The 16,768-nt window shown below is 37.1% G+C and overlaps 1 protein-coding gene across 21 annotated transcripts in view; it reads left to right on the forward strand.

Moving 5' to 3' along the window:
- PTPRK (protein tyrosine phosphatase receptor type K) overlaps window positions 1-16,768 on the forward strand; it is a 397,787-nt gene that overhangs the window by 119,950 nt on the left and 261,069 nt on the right. For all 21 annotated transcript variants that reach the window (XM_030489190.1, XM_030489193.1, XM_030489195.1 and 18 more), the window contains exon 3: window positions 14,724-14,995. In XM_030489190.1, coding sequence (XP_030345050.1) covers window positions 14,724-14,995 — 272 coding nt within the window. The remainder of the gene's footprint in view (window positions 1-14,723; window positions 14,996-16,768) is intronic.

Below are 16,768 nucleotides of genomic sequence, written 5' to 3' on the forward strand. Positions count from 1 at the left end.
TGAAACAGTAGATTTGCATACATGTTTTCTGTGGTTCCTGTGAATTGCTAATTAAATGTGAGTTCACATTGTTACACTGTTGTGAAAAAGGCAGCTGTTGTAGTTGCTTTGTATAGGATATTCTGTATAAAAATATATAAACTTTTTCTTTTTTTTCATTGGTTCTTTTTGTTTTGGTTCGGTTATTTTGGTTTTGTTTTGGTTTTGTATGTATGTTTTTCTTAGTGTGGTTAGAAGAATAGAAACTAGGAACTTGTAGTCACTTTGGAGCATGGAAGGAGAATACCCATTCTGGGAAAGCTCAGAGGAAAGCAACAGAAATGAGAGAAGGGTAGATAGTAGCATATTCTCTCTGGAAATACTGAAGAAATTAGGATTGTCCTTTCTACAGGAGAGAAAAAGGAAATGGATATTTTCAGAAGGTAAAAGGTTGGTGCAAAGAAGGTGGTAACCTAATCTTCCTGTTGGCTGGTGGTAGGTTAAGCTGTAATAATCTTAAATTGCAGTAAAAGAGATTGAGGTTGGAGATAGCTAAAATGTTAATTGAATTCTGGAACTGAGTGCTTAATAACTATCTCTTACCAGAGTCGTAAATATTCTGGTATCTACTGTCATGGTCCTCCCCTCTGAAATACCTCTATGTGCATAAATGCCAGGCAAAGTTGTGTGTCTTTTGTATGTGAGAAAGAAACCTGTCAGCTAACAATACACAGGCTTTATGGCATATTTTTATCTGTTTTTGTTGGAAAGAGTTTAAATTTCTGGTTAGCCTTTGATCAGTCTCAGGAGGATTGGCAGGTAAAACATTGAGAGGAAATAAATATTTTTTCTTTTTTTAGAAACTATTTTGTAATGCTTAACAATTGTGTTCATTTTCTTATTTTTTTAATATTTCCTTCATAGAAAGAGATGTTTTTTAAAAAGTGTAGTGTTGGAAGACAATACTATATGATTATCTTCATTTTCTGAGATGCTTCTTGATACTTTGTGTACCTTATTTGGACATTCAGAACATTTGAAGGCAGTACTACGATTCACAGTTATTAACAACTTCAGTTTTCCTTTATGGTTTCAGAAAATTCTAATTTTGAAAGAAAAGTTTTAGAGACTGAAATTATATTCTTAGTTCAGGATAGGTTATGTATTCCCTTAGCAAGTACAAGTACAAAAACTTTATTTAAAAGCTTAATTGCAGTTTAAAAACAGAAAATTAAATATCTCCTTGTATGACTTGGTAGTCTGGTGTCTGTATTGTATCATCGGAGAAACTAAAATGTGAAATAACTCAATCACAGAAGAAATTTGCATGAAATTACATTTGGAACATGGGTTCAATTCCTAGTCCTAATTAGTAAGTGCAGTGTTTGACTAATGAATATTAGTGTTAGAAGTTTACAAGTTGCCTGAAATGGAGACTAGGTTCTCATCTGTCATACCGTTCATCTTTTGATAGATTTCTAAGTTTTAAGTTTTTAGAACTTTGGGTTAATCACATTAGTTGATGTCAAACATTAGCTGGTAACCTCAGGCAGGTAGAGGAATGTTTTATGGGCTTGGATGAATTTGCTTAGTGTATTTTGTTGGCATTGTGAACTTCCGTATTCAAAATAGAGGATTTAAATAGCATTAGCCTGTATAAACTAGCTATTTGGAAGCAAAAAGCTGTTTCAAATTTTTCTTAATTGGAAACTGTGGTGTCAAGAGGAAAGATGCTGATCTTCATAAACTGAGATGTTTTCTGCGAACAAGATAAAAATCCCCCAAAAAACAAGAAAAAACACCAAACCCCATTAATAGCTGTGAACTTCAAGTTCTCTCTAGAACAGCAGTCCTCATTTATATGCAGTCTTTCTTCTTGCTGTTCTTCCCATAGCTGAATACTGAGACCAATTATTTCTTTCAAAACTCTCTAAAAAAAAAGTGCTAGTAAGTTAGCATGAGTGATTTTTATAATAGATAGGGTTGTTTCCATCCATCTCAAAAGTATTTCCCTGTGGAAGAAAGATGGTGTGTATTAGACTGTAAAACCAATTGAGCTGCTAATATAATTTGAGAAGCAAGGGTTTATAGGGAGAGCTTCCTTATTTATCTATTCATTTATTTTAAAACAACTAATTCAGATAGAAAATATGGTGACCTCTCAGGTGTCCTAGCCTCCATCATGCTTGATGGAGATGCATCAAACTTCAAACTAAGTACAGGTTATAACCATTACTCTGGATGTAATGTATAAATGCTAATCAGTCTAAGTATTTGGGAGAGAAGAGTAGTTGATGCCTGTGGAATGGAGGGCTGTTAGCAAGAGGTGAGGCATGACAAGAGTTGTCACACACCATAAAACCCATGTGTCTGTTTTAACTGTGAGCTCCAGCATCTAGGAGAAAAAAGAATTCGTATTTCTGAATTCAAGTTTTTAATGTGTTTTTTAAGCCTCTCTGGAGTATCAAGACTCTGTTTTGGGTGGGTTTTTTATAGATTTTTGTTGTTTTCATTGCCTGTATGAATTCTTTCTGGTTCATAGCTGATATTTAGGGCTTTCAATCTTGTTTCCATGGTTTTTAATATGATGGATTATGAATCATCATATTCTTGGATAGGATTCTTCAGCGCCTTTTTTTTTTTTTTTAATATGTAGGATCCATGGATTTTGACTGTTCTCTTTAGGTGGTGTTGCGTTATTTATTATTGTTATCATAGAGATGCATTGTAGAGCTGTTTGCACTTGTAAGATCAACATCACAGTAACTGGAAAATCCAAAGAATTCCAGAAGTAGCTGTCTGTAGATGTTCCTTTTTTTCAGCCTTTTTCTTTCCATATACAATTCAGAGCTTTATGGGGCATTCAGTGTTAATGTACCACGCTTGTTACATCGCTTAAGATGTTGTTTTACAAATATCAGCATGTGTAGTTAATGGTCTGAAAACAGATTGAAGACTTCCTTGGAAATAATAAACTTCAAGGTTTACAGCTTTGCCTTTTTCCTTTTTTTTTTTTTGCCTTTTTTTTCCCCCCCTCCCTTAAGCAAGTCCTTAAATCTACTAAATAGTACTGCAATTGTATTGATAAAGACACGACTTCTGGTTTTTCAGCTGGAGCGTGAATCACTACAAAGTAAGGTATGTACTTCAGAGGGGAGGCTGGGTGATATTTAGAATAATATGTAACAATTTGCTAGTAGATCTGTCTTCTGAGCATATAATAGGTATTATTTCCACTATTTAGATGTCATTCTATATTGTTTTTCAAAACTCTCGTCAGTGGTAACTCTTATCAGTAGTTGGTTCTTAATTCACGTTGAGCATTTAATCAAGGGACCTACAGCTTCTTACGTGTACGTCCTACACCTATTAAAGGAATAAAATCCGAAAAAAGATTAAGATTCTTCAGGTCGCTTTTGTATGAAGCAGTGTTCTGAGGAAAATTATTTTCATAGCAGGAAAAATTATTATTTGGTGCCAAGAAAAAGTTGTCTAAAATACAGGAATGATTATTCTTCCAGTTACCAAAAAAGAAAAAAAAAAAGTTTCAATAAACTATTTTATAAAACTCCCATGCTTTAAGTAATTTCTAAGATTACTTTCAAGAAATACAGGCATATAATTTCCTCTTCTGAAAGGTCTGTAATAAGAATTGTAATCTACTGTCACATACAGTAATGATTACGGCTTTTGAGCCTTTATTTAACTGTTGGTGATCCTTGGGAGTCGTATTCTCAGCAGATTGTTAATTCTTATTTTCTGCTGACACACACTCATCCAGGGAATGACCGGTTTAATTTCTGTTTTCAATTTCAGTGTCTTAAGCCGATAGGAACAAGTATCTTCTCAATGTACTTTAAATACTGTTGCTTTTGGAAGAATGATTAGTGTGTTAAAGACACTCTGAATATGAATGCTGCTTCAGAAATTATGTTTTCTCATTCAGTTAAAATCTACATTCCACTTAGTATTTAGGAGGGGAAAAAAAAAAACCCTAAAGAGTTTGCAGGGTTTGGTTTGGTTTGGTTTTTTTTTTTCTCTGGTGGTATTTTCTTTCTTCTGTGGTGTTTTGTTTTGTTTACTAGTTGGCAACACAGAGAAAATAATCCTACAGGTTTTTTTTGAGCTGTCTTTCTCTAAAGGCTTTCCAGATACTTGAAAGAAGTTACTTTTAACTACCTTTCACCCCCTTGGGGAAACAAATCTTGTCTATGTATGTACTATGGCTTCAGTTTCCTTTCCTCTCATATCTTAAGCTAGTTTTGGTGCTTGTTGGGCCATTCCAGGAGTCAATTAATTTCCCTTACCTGGGAAGAAATCAAACTTTGCTGTCTCCTTGCCTCTCTTCAGAGTGGTACAGGAGACCTGGGTCATTTTTTGCTGGGTTTGGGTGTACATTTGGCCCATACAAGGGACTGATGAGCACAGATGGAGGAGGACATGGGGTGTATCCATGTGCTGGGAGGAAAAGCGTGTGTTTCAACAGCAGTGGGCTTTTAGGTTGCCTTGGCTGACATTTGTAAATTCTCTGCGGACTCGCTTTTGTTCACCACAGCAAATGTACAGTACACCGAAGACTTACACAAATGCTCAGCGCTCACATTTTCTAGAAGATGGTCTGTCTTAGAGTAATTTAATATTTTCAAATTTGGCTTTGATTTCTTTCCAAATAAATAATACCCCACAGAGGACATGGGTATCATCTGTGCTGCTTGCAACCTTCTCAGTAAAGCGTTTCACTTTGAAAAATCTAAATGTCCCTTGGCTTGAGGTTCTATTTGGGTGTTTAGTTGATGTTCAGTAGTGGTGTTGATGTGGTGTCATCGTAGCCTTATAGGTGGACACAGATGGCCAACATTGGTTTTCCATCCTGGAAGGTCTGCCACAAAAGTGAGAGGAGCAAAGCGAATGCACAGAGGCAAGTCTGTGCGTTAATCGTCATCTTATCCAGACAAGTAACATCAGAGCAGTTTACAGCAATGGTGAAGCAAAACGAATTTCAATTCTTTTTTACACCTGTATTTCATACAGTGAACTTGTTGTATTTGTGGCTGTCTGTGTCTCCATGGGACTGAATTTTCCCAGGAGCTTTGGCAGTGTCAGCTACCCCTCTGGTAGCATCTGCATATTAGAACATCTTACTGCCTTTAGGCATGAATAGTACCCAGTTATTTGCTATCCCAATCAGATAACTTCATACTGAATTGATATTATTCTAGAGTTGGAAGTTTCATGGAAGTTTTGCTTAGAAAATGCATTTTCTTCGAGACAGATAGCTGACCAATATCTACTGCTTTTTGAGCAGCCAGATCAGCCTCTGGGTGACCGAGAAGCATCCTTACAGTCACCATGCCACCACCCATGGGATATTTATGGGTTTACAGCAGAATTTCAGACAACTCGGAGCTGTTGTTACTTCCATCTTAGCCATCCATTCATGGACACTGATGTTACAAATTCCTGACCAAGTGACTTGTTTAATTCCCAAGCAAATATGAAACTATACCTTTTGCCTTTTGGTTACTTAAATGCAGCTTACTGTTCAGTAACACTGTCCTTTCCTAAGCTTGCCTGATGCACCATATCAAATGTCATTTTCTGAATGTTTTGTTCGAAGAGACTGTTCAAAGGAGCATGTCATAAGATAAACACTCTTTTGTACAGACGCTGCAAGCTTGCATTACAAATTTCAGTTGCTGACATTTCCCTGTCTTAGACTTTGGAGTGCTTAAAGCTTATGTATTTGCTAAAGATCCATCACAAGAAAAAACAGTGAAAAGACTTAGATTATCATTCCTCAGAAACGGGTGTATCATCATGTTTTCTTTCTCTCCATCAGTACAAACACAAATCCACAGAGAGCTGGTGTTATGCATGAGAAAACTAGGAATTCAAACACTTCTAAAGTGTATGTTTTTCATGTTTATTCATATGTAAAATGTTAGTAAGGGGAACAAAACTTTTGTAGCTGCTTATAGCCTGAGGAATGATTTTCAGTCAGAACTTCTTCATAAACTTTGCTCTAAATACTAGCATACCTTTGAAACCTTTTCTTTTTCTTTCTTTTGTTTTTTTGTTTGTTTCTTTTATTTTAATTGGCAGGTATTTTCTTCTTGTTGTGGAATAAAATGAGTCATGAGTAACCCTAGTATCATGCAAGTAGTATCCTAGGTGTGAATATTGGCAAAGTGTGTGTCACCTGTGATGCTAATTCTGTCTCTGATCTGGTACTGTTTTTATTGACCTTGCCTGAATTGGCCTTATTCTGTACTGCCTTGTCAAGCTGTCTCCCTGTTACTTGGCCTCCGTGGGTGTGGAAAATGGGAGAATCCCAGTTAAATGCCCTGGCTGTCCAACAGTGCTTTTGGCATTGTCAAGTACAGGCTGGAGGGCAGGACAGCTTTTCATGTGAAATTCCAGTATCTGTACAAACCTGATGAGCTATTGCAGTCCATTAAGCTGAGTTTCTGTTCAAATGAGTGCGTACTCTGCCTTTATTTACATGGTGTAGTTTACATGGTTATTTTAATAAGTCTTGTTCTCTATCTATCTTGTTCTCTATCGGGAAGAAAAAAGGTTGAACTCCCCAGAAAAATTTCTCTTGTCTTCATGTTGTGTATTTTTTGCTGTATTTTTAATCTTTGTGGTAAATTCAGAGTCTTGTCTTGACTTGCATCTGAGTTGTAGTGCATTGGCAGTGAGCTATGCAGCAAAGTTGAAACTGGTGATCCTGGTATTTTTTTATCCTTTCATATTGACATTCTGTAAAGAAATTGAAACAAGCCTTCAAAAATTCGAAGGGGAATAATACACCAGCTGTAGTGTGTGTAAAGACACTCTGAAGTGTAGCCATTTAAAGAAATTTTGGAGAACTCTTGTGTAACATTGGTTTTTAATTCTTGTAAATGAAAGCAGCTGACTGACAGGCAAATCGGGATATAATGATATTGCATATTTTGTGCGTGTATCAAGCAATACATCTTAAATGGGATTCTAGTGTCTTTACATTTAAGTCTACGTACACTACTTAAGGCATGAAACTGAACTGATGGTTCATGAAACTGAATATTGTCTCCAGTTCTTCTTCATAATTTCCTTAATACTGTTTTTTCTCTGTCCTGGGGTGGCAGATATTAACTATGCGTTGGGTAATGTGGGGAGAAAGAGGAAGAGTAGGCTATAATGGTTTGAGGATTATTTTTTTTTAAAATCCTCAGATTTTTAAAATCTGAGATTTTAAAAGCAGATGGAGGTTTACCTGGAGTATATTTAATTTACTCATTGGCTGTTTTTTTTCTTTTGAAAAGAAGATTCTTCTTGCGAGAAGAAAAAGTTAATAGCTTTTGAGGTTTTATCATTAGCCTGTACTTTTTTCGTTCTTGCAAATTACAGAAATACATGTAAAGGGCCCTCTGTAAAATGGTCACGGGAATATGAAGAACAAAATAAGCATAAATACTAGAGTGTGGGGAATGTAGGTTTTCTGTGAAATAATATAAATGATTCAGAACTTCTATTTGGAGTCTACTTCCAGCTACAAGCCTATTTCTGTATTTTCATTGTCCACTGTCTCATAAAGGTTGCCTGAAACCTAACTGGGGACTGTAATGTTATAGAGTCATTATTAAAAATTAAATAAAAAGATGACCTAGTCATGAGCTTAAGGATAATGCATGTAAGTACCTTGACTGACTACCTCATGTCATTGACGGTGCCATGAAGTAAAGGTAACCCCTTTCTTTAACTTTATGGAGAAGACTTCTTTTCACCTGATCATTTTCTGTGAATCTATGTAAACATCTTCTTGTTGTTCCCTACTACAATGGGATATATATCAGTCCCCTCTTCCCCATCAGCAAACCACAAAGTTGAAACCACTTCTGTACACATAAATCTCGTTGCATATGAAATTCAGAACTTTCTGAACTATTATTTTTCACCCAAAGGTCACATAATTGTGCCCTAGTAACTGAAGGGGTATGCTTGCAGGCAGGACAGAGAAGAGATTCAGAGCAGCCCTGCAGAGAAGGACTTGGGGGTGTTGGTTGATGAGAAATTGAACATGAGCCGGCAGTGTGCGCTCGCAGCTCAGAAAGCCAACCGCATCCTGGGCTGCATCAAAAGAAGCATGACCAGCATCTCAAAGGAGGTGATCCTGCCCCTCTACTCTGCTCTTGTGAGACCTCACTTGGAGTACTGTGTACAGTTCTGGTGTCCTCAACATAAAAAGGACATGGAGCTGTTGGAGCGAGTCCAGAGGAGGGCCATGAGGATGATTAGGGGGCTTGAGCCCCTCCCGTATGAAGACAGGCTGAGAAAGTTAGGGCTGTTCAGCCTGGAGCAGAGAAGGCTGCGTGGAGACCTCATAGCAGCCTTCCAGTATCTGAAGGGGGTCTACAAGGATGCTGGGGAGGGACTCTTCCTTAGGGACTGTAGTGGTAGGACAAGGGGTAATGGGTTCAAACTTGAACAGGGGAAGTTTAGATTAGATATAAGGAAGAAGTTCTTTACAGTGAGGGTGGTGAGGCACTGGAATGGGTTGCCCAAGGAAGTTGTGGATGCTCCATCCCTGGCGGTGTTCAAGGCCAGGTTGGACAGAGCCTTGGGCGACATGGTTTAGTGCGAGGTGTCCCTGCCCATGGCAGGGGGATTGGAACTAGATGATCTTAAGGTCCTTTCCAACCCTAATTATTCTATGATTCTATGATTCTAAGTTACCCAATGTGCCTTCGAAATGGAGATGGTTCCATGGTTAGTATTTGTTTTGAGGAAAGAGGATTTGCAGGAGTCAGAGACCAGCCTGTTGAAAATTACAAGTTTCACACTTCAAATAGAAGCCAGTTTTTCAGGGAGCAAGGAAGTGAGAGAAAATAATTTGATCAGGAAACTGATCTGCCACATTGATACATTACAGCAGGCATATTTTATTTAAGGATTATTGCTTTTTTTTTTTTTCTTTCTTTTAATCTTAGCATGATTCCTTACCTGCAATTAACTGGTAGATGATAAGAAAGCTTGGTTTTCATTAGGGGATAAAAACTAAGGCTTTTCACAACTAATTAGTTCAGGAATTCATTTATTCTGAAATGATCTGTCTTTGTCACTGAGCTAGGACATCAAGTTCAATGCTTATCAAAATAAAATAGTGAAAGCTACAAGGAATATACAGATATATTTAATAATACAGCTATGGAAAAGTCTGATGTCTCTTATTCCATATCTGTGTAGATGCCTTTTAAGAGAGTTCATGAATAAGTGCTGAATAGGCGTCAAAATCTTCCTGAAAGTCAGATCCTAATGTGGTACTCTTGGTGTGAGCTGGGTAAAGACTTAGGAGGCTGTGCTATTTAGCTGTTTCATACTCTGATGTTTCTATTCTGTACAGGAGAGAATTGGGTTGACCTTTTACATCAGGAATAATATTAGGAGCTATTAACTGGCAAATAAATAGAAGACACTTCAGAGAAGAAAAGCAAAAAGAAAGGGTGGAGTTTGGTTTAGAGAAATCTAAGCTATGTATAAGTAGAAAAAAAATCAACACTCAGGTGTATTGGGGGAAAGAGAATGTGCTTTATGAATTTTAAACATTGTAAAGTTGCAAGGATGGGGAAGATTCTTTTGGGAATTACTGAAAGGAAGGTGAAGCAGAATCAATGTCAAACTATGTGTTTCAAGAAAAATGTTGCTGATGAGCAGTGATGCATTTTGTAACTGCCCTACTGCCAGAGTAAATAAAAACCATACTTGGGCATGGTGAAAAATAGCTGGTGAAAGGAATAGTTAAGAGCAATGGCTCTTTGTCGAGGTGTAAATGATGACTTTGGATACTTTTCACCTCCAGTTTCTTACAGCACTATCTACAGATGAAATTAATCCTTTCTGTCTTGTAAGAAGAAAAAAAATGAACTTTTGCACTTTCATGTTAAGTTTCTCTTTGTTCATTGCCCAAAATATGGATGCTATTTATTTATTTATTTATAAACCATTTTTGGGTTTTAATGAGGCAACTCACTTGCATTGACTTTCTTCTTGTAAAATCCTAGCGGAAAATAGGGCACAGGTCAGTTTGTTTTTTCTTTCTTGTCTGCAAAAGAAGTAGGTGTATGTAGTGTTTTAAATCTGCTTGTGCTTGATCTGTTAAGCTAGTAATGATGGAAAAAAATCACAGAGCCCGTCTCCACAGGGATTTAATAAAACAGTATATGCAGTGTCTAGCTGCATATCTAAACTGCTACTCTTTAGTTTTTCAGGAACTGTAGTGGGTTGACCTTGGCCAGAGTCCCATCCCACTGCTTTTTCACTCCCTGCAACAGCACAAGGGGAGTAAATAAAGTGGAAAAGATCATGGGTTGAGACAAAGACGGGGAGATTGCTTCTTTAGTAAATCACCAGTTAGTGTCACAGGCAACACAGACTGAACTTTGGGGAAAAAATAACTTTACTTCCACCCTACCTTCCAGCACACGGGGATGGATTCTGTGGGCTGTGGTCAGTCCATTGCACTTGGTCTCTGCTGCTCCTTCCTTCTCATCCTGTTCCCTGCTCCAGCCTGGAACACCATTTTGAACAGTTAACTTTAACATTTGCTCTAAACTCTAATTGAAAATCTCAAGTAGTTAGTTAATCTTGAGGATTAATAAGATTATTGAGCATTTCCCTCATTTATACTTAGCATTTCTGCCAAGTCCAATAATAACTTACCATCTAGCATGTAGTTGCCTGTCCTCTTGTCATTTCTCTCTGTTTTAACATTAAATATCTGGGTAATTGTTCCCTGTTGCTTGAAGAAGTTTGCTGAGATTTGCATACCACCTTGATTTTGTATCTTGCCAGCTTTACCAATAATAGTAACACAAGTTGTTTGTTAGCTCTGCAAAGTGGCCTCTTTGCTGTTTTGTCATCCCTTTATTAAACACATCAATTAATTGAAAACTTTTGACTTGGTAATAATACAGTATTACAGATTTATTTCCTCTGTGTATTACTTCTATTTTTCCATATGCGGTTATATCTGTGTTTCATCATTTGTACGTAAACATATATGTTATCTGCCCATTTACATTGTCAGCTGGGCACTGCATTAACTGTACATGAGATCGGGTCAGATGTTTGCCTGACCACCTGGGCTCTCTGTGCACCAGTATCTGTGTGTACCCTGGAGTGTACATTATCTGTAAAATTCTTGGTTTCAATACCTGTATATTTTGACATTTGTTTGGATAGTGTTATAAATTATTTTATATTGCAAATCAACACAGTTCCTGCTCTCTGTAGATAATTATTAAAAAAGGGGGGGGGGGGAAGAAATGTTCTGGCACTGGTTTTATTTAAAACTTTTACTTCATGTCTGTTAACATTTATGCAGTATGTACATTTGTTTTGGTATGTGAAGGGGCATTTGGTACTAATACTTGAGTACTTATTCTCATATGGATCTGTCTTTCAGTGGGTGCTGCTTTATAAAAGTAGTCTAGCGTTAGCTGGTACCTTTCAAATCTGAAAACTTTATAGCTTGGTCTCATCAATGCTATGCTACCTCAAACTCTGCTGGATGCCTAATTATAAATCTTCTGTTTCAAACACTATCCTTTCTATAATTTCTACTAGTCGTGCTTATGTGGCTTCATTCTATTGGATTGCACAGAAACTTCTGCTACATGCATAGTACTGTAGGATACAGTTTTCAGTATTAAAGGAAATACTTTTCTAAAAGACCCTGTAGAAACTGTAGAGGGAGTTTATCTAGGGCTTAAGATTTGCTTAAGGTTTTTAGGTTTTGACAAGCATGTATAAATGGGGGCAAAAATTACAACTCTCACTCTCCTACAGCATTTCTTTACAAATAAAGAATGACTTTTTAACAAAAGATGTAAGAAAATAATTCTCTGTTTTCAAAGTATAAATTTTATGTATAGTTTACTTTGGCATTGGTTTCTGATTTTCCTGAAGTAGGTAGACAACTAAGGAAGGAGCAAGGTAGTGTACCTTGATGGCATATAACCTCTGAAGTTTAAAAAGTGGAGGGGAAGTAGTTTGTGAGATAACAAACAGATACTTTGACTTTGTGATAAATGGCTTATGAACGCTTAGAGTATTTCATGAAATGCTGTGGTACTGACACATATAGATAGATATATGCAAATTTACTGCTAAGTATTTTTAAATGATGAAAATGAGATGAAAAAGTGGAGTACTATAAAAATGTGTTGATATGCAGAAAAATATATGTTGGAGCTTCCAAAGACTATACCATGTTACCTTGATAGGAACAAGATCTTGAAATACTTCTAGTTTATTTGTTATACTTTGATCACAATTTTTCTTTCCTCCCCAATGGTTTTATCTTGAGATAAGTTGAAAGAAACAACATTTCAAAAATTCTGCAAAGGTCAATTCTTGTATTCTGTTCCTTCCTTCCCCTCCCAGATTCCCTTCAGAAAAAGCTGGAGAGCTTATCTGCTTCCTGATCTTAGCTTAAGAAATGTTAAAAATAAATGTTTGTTTTGTGTAGGAAAAGATCAGTTCCTTTTTGTGTATTGCTTTAAAAATACTTGCAAGATACATGTAACAAAGGCAAAGAGGGACTGTAGATGGCTATGGAGAATCAGTGCTAACAATGTGGAAAGCAGTCTTTGTCATTTTTCCCTGATCCTTTTCATTTTTCTAACTCTTATCTAGGGGAAAAAACCCCCCACAAATTGTTAACATACAACCTCCCCCTGCCACATGCATGGTATTTATAAACAAAGCTTTGAAAATATTATTTTGGTGTGCCAACCATGAATAATCAGGTGCTTACAAGAGCATTATGATAGACATTACCAACAAGCATATTCTAAGAACTTTTACTAGCATCAAGGGGCATAAGCACAGCACGCCAGTGAATGTGGTTTACAAACACTTTTTTGAGCAGCTCTCGTGCAATTGTCAGTAGATTGTACACTAGACCATAATCATTAAAGACTTCTAATAACCACAAACTTCAAATAACCATAAGCACAAAGGAATAATGATAATATGATTAGTTTGTGTCTTTATAAATGGGTATTAATGATGGTGGGTAGTAATGAAGAGATGGTCAGAAACAAATACTTTGCCAAATTCTCTACTAAAAATAAATCCAATAACAGATTCTGCACGTAATTCTAAATATGAACTAGTTGCTTATGTTACATTACAGTAGAATTTTCTTTAAAAATTTTTTTTGTTAAGATTAGTACTAAAAATAAAGATCTTGGCATTGTACTTTAAGAGCTGCTTTCATTCTATAGTATTGCTCTTTCTTTTGTTGTAAATTTTTTAGTACAGAATTGCTTTAGAGGCTAGTAAATTACCACGTCACACAGCTGACTTAATCCATACACATAAATTTTCATCTTTTCCTGAGCAACAGCTTGTCAACAGTTTTCGGAATGGTTAATACAACTATTGAGGACATACTAGAACACAAGAGTTCCTTGTTGCATAAAAAAGGCACAAAAGTTGAATAAAGAATAATAATAATTTATACAAATATATACTTCAGAGAAGCTTTTTCACCAGTGAATGCTTGCTCATGTACATGCTCTGGACTAGTGTGAGACTACTCGAGCAAACACTCACAAATCTGATCTTTTAAATTTAGGTTAATTTAACTGTATTTTTGATGGATTTCACCTGAACCTTTTTCGGGGGGGGGGGGGGCTCTTTAATTCAGTGCTCTATAGGACTGAAAGTAGAAGGAAAAATCTGTCAACATGAAGCTTCTGGAATCCTTAAGGAGGAGGGTAGTTAAGTTCAGGTTAGGAAACTTTCCTGCTGGGAGGATTCAGGTTGTATACTGAGTTGGATTTTCTCAGTTGTAAAGTTTTGCCTGGCATGCTGTGTCTCAGAAGCTTTGTTCTGTGGGGCTCATTCATGAGATAGTACCTGGTATGGAGTTGTTGCTCTTGGAGAAATGGGGCTGCTGTAGGGCTAGGATAGATGGTAGCCCTGTCTTTAAGGTCCGTGCTGCACATCAGCGGGACAAACTGTTCCATTATGGCCTGTATAACCTGTTTAAACATCTGATTTCCGCTTTCTGCCTTTGTAGCTAGACAGGCTCAGCTTGTTCTGTCTTCTGTATATTTGTAAAATAAATTTGCAAGATGGGCTCTCTTCCAGCTATAGAAGGTTCTGTTATCCCCTCAAATCCGTTGGCAAACAGAGCAGCAAATCCAGCTTTTCAGGACAGATGTGGTTTGGTGTCCTAAGTGAATTATGCTAATGTATCTGAAATTCAAGTCTGCCTCCTTTTCTGGGAAGGAAAAGGTGTGATAAAGCTGCATTAAGGAATGTGGACCTTATTATTCAATATTTTTCATTTTTGGGGAACCTGTGGAGCAAGTTGAGAGAATTTTGGCCTTGGTGACCTCAGAATAATGATGATCCTTTGCTCTTCTCCCTGTTTTTCTTCAGTCTGTCTGGGATTGTATTTCCAATTATCTGATCCTAAAACAGGCGAGAGAAAAGTTTGTAGGTGGAAGCATCTGGATAGGTCCTCAGAAATATATGATGCCTTCTGTAGATATTGCTTCAGTGATGTTTCTAGGCGTTTTATAGCTTGCCGGATTTCTTGCTACTTGAATTTTTAGATTTTGGGATATGAAAATATGCATTCCATCCTTTTCTCACAGTGAACAATCCGTTTCCTAGCATTTATCTTTTGCCTTACTACTGTTCTGTTGTTTTTTCTTTTTTTCCTTTCCCATTCCCCCATTCTTTAGGATCATATATGATAGTGATTTCCTCAGACCATGACCCTGGAGAAAAGACTCGACTCCAGCTTCCAACAATGAAAGAAAACGACACTCACTGCATCGATTTCAGCTACCTTCTGTACAGCAAGAATGGTGTAAACCCGGGCGCTTTGAACATCCTGGTTAGGGTGAACAAAGGGCCGCTGGCTAATCCCATCTGGAATGTTACTGGTTCCACTGGCAAAGACTGGCTTCGAGCAGAGTTGGCTGTCAGCACTTTCTGGCCCAATGAGTATCAGGTAAGCTTGCAATAAATTCTCGCCACTTTATAATGTTTTCGGTGAGGCCTTGTACAGTTTGTGTTCATTTTGGTCTGTTCTGATAGAGTATTTTCCAGTGTCCTTAAATAGTCTTCTGTTCAGAATAAATAATTATTTGGGTATGGATACTTTTTATAGAAGGTGATCATCCAAAGTTATCTGTTATTGTATAACAGGAAAAAAATAAGCTGGAAACAAGCCTCATTAAAAGAAATGGTAAGGTTAAGGTCCAGGAACATCAAAAATTATAAACTCCCACAAGTAAGTAGCCTGTGGAACTGCAACTTGTACCTGTCTTCCCTCTTTTGGATATGCTTATGTTACCATGTCTAATTACATGACCATAAACTGTGTTTTTTTCCACGTGACATTTACTTCATTTGCTGTGCAGGCAGAATGGTGCTCACCTAATGAGCAGCTGCTCAGGATGTGCTTTTCTCCTGTTTGCTCGCTATGGGACAAAAACACCTGCAGTGTAGGGCTGTTGTTTAGAGAGAAAAATTGTCTTGTTATTACTAGATGCTGTTATTTGATTTGTTTGATTAACCTGAGAAAGTACCTGCAGCTGTTTTGCTCAGTGGGTATTTGATGTGAAGGATGAATCCTGTACAAAGGCATTTTTGTCCTGACATGCAGGAGGGGGAACAGTTGGGTTAGATGCACTCATCTGAGTTGTTACACCATGAGGTGTTATATCGTCATAATACACAGGGCTTACTGGCCCCTGTCTAAGGATGGTTCAGGTCATTAGTGCTCTTGCAAACAGTTTGGATGTTCAGACTAGTTACCAAATGAAGCAAATGGCTTTTTTTAAATGGTTTTCTTGAATAGTGGTGTTGTAGGAATGTTTCTTAAAGTGCCTTTTCTAAAGTTCTTTGCAATTGTCTGCCATTAAAATAATCTCCATAAAACACAAGCATTGGTGCAAGCAGCCTTACTTACATGGTAAAACTGATGTAATTCACTGTCACTTTATGTTTTTCTTTGGTTTTTGTTTCCCTGGTTTTAATATTTTTATTTATAAAGGAATTTAATCTATCAGTGACATTGAAACTGGGTGAAATCTGATTTAAAGTTCTGAAACCTGGTTCCATAAAGCTTGGCTTCTGAGGGGGTGTTTTATTAACCCTTTACTGTTGCTAGAAAGTAGCTTTTGGTGTGCTTAAAAAAAACCAGGAGCCTTTTATAGCAGTAGAGTAGTAATCAAGTATAGCAGTATTATATGCACTAAATCAGGTTTCTGCTGACAGATGGCCAGGCTTGACAGTGAGATTGGTGGTTGGGGCCTTATCTTAGCAACACGGCCATTTTTCACTTATGTTACAGCCTTCACATTATCTCTCTATAGGCTTTGCTTAAATTCATTCTTTCCCTTGCTTGGTCATCCAGCAGAATATTGAAATCGTGTAACACAGTTTTATTTTTAAATTAAATATTAATCTGGGGTAGGACTGGAGAACTGTTAATGCAACCTGTCATGACTTGTGTATGAGTTGCCCAATGGCTTTTATGGATAGGAGGGGAAATCTGCATGCTGTCTTTGCACATCTACTTATTTGCATAAACAGGGTTGGTATTTTTGTGGTTTTCAGTGGTCCGTTGAGGTCTCAAAGTCAACATCACTCCTCATTGTTTTTTCTTTTTGTTTTTTGGTATAAGTTTTGAGTTATTCTTTGGCATGGAAATCTTTTGTTCATAGGGGTTCTTTGCTGCAGAGCTCTAGCTCGTGATTTTGGCACTTTGATCTTCCTG

The sequence above is a fragment of the Strigops habroptila genome, chromosome 6, assembly GCF_004027225.2.
Source record: "Strigops habroptila isolate Jane chromosome 6, bStrHab1.2.pri, whole genome shotgun sequence".
Lineage (NCBI taxonomy): Eukaryota > Metazoa > Chordata > Aves > Psittaciformes > Psittacidae > Strigops > Strigops habroptila.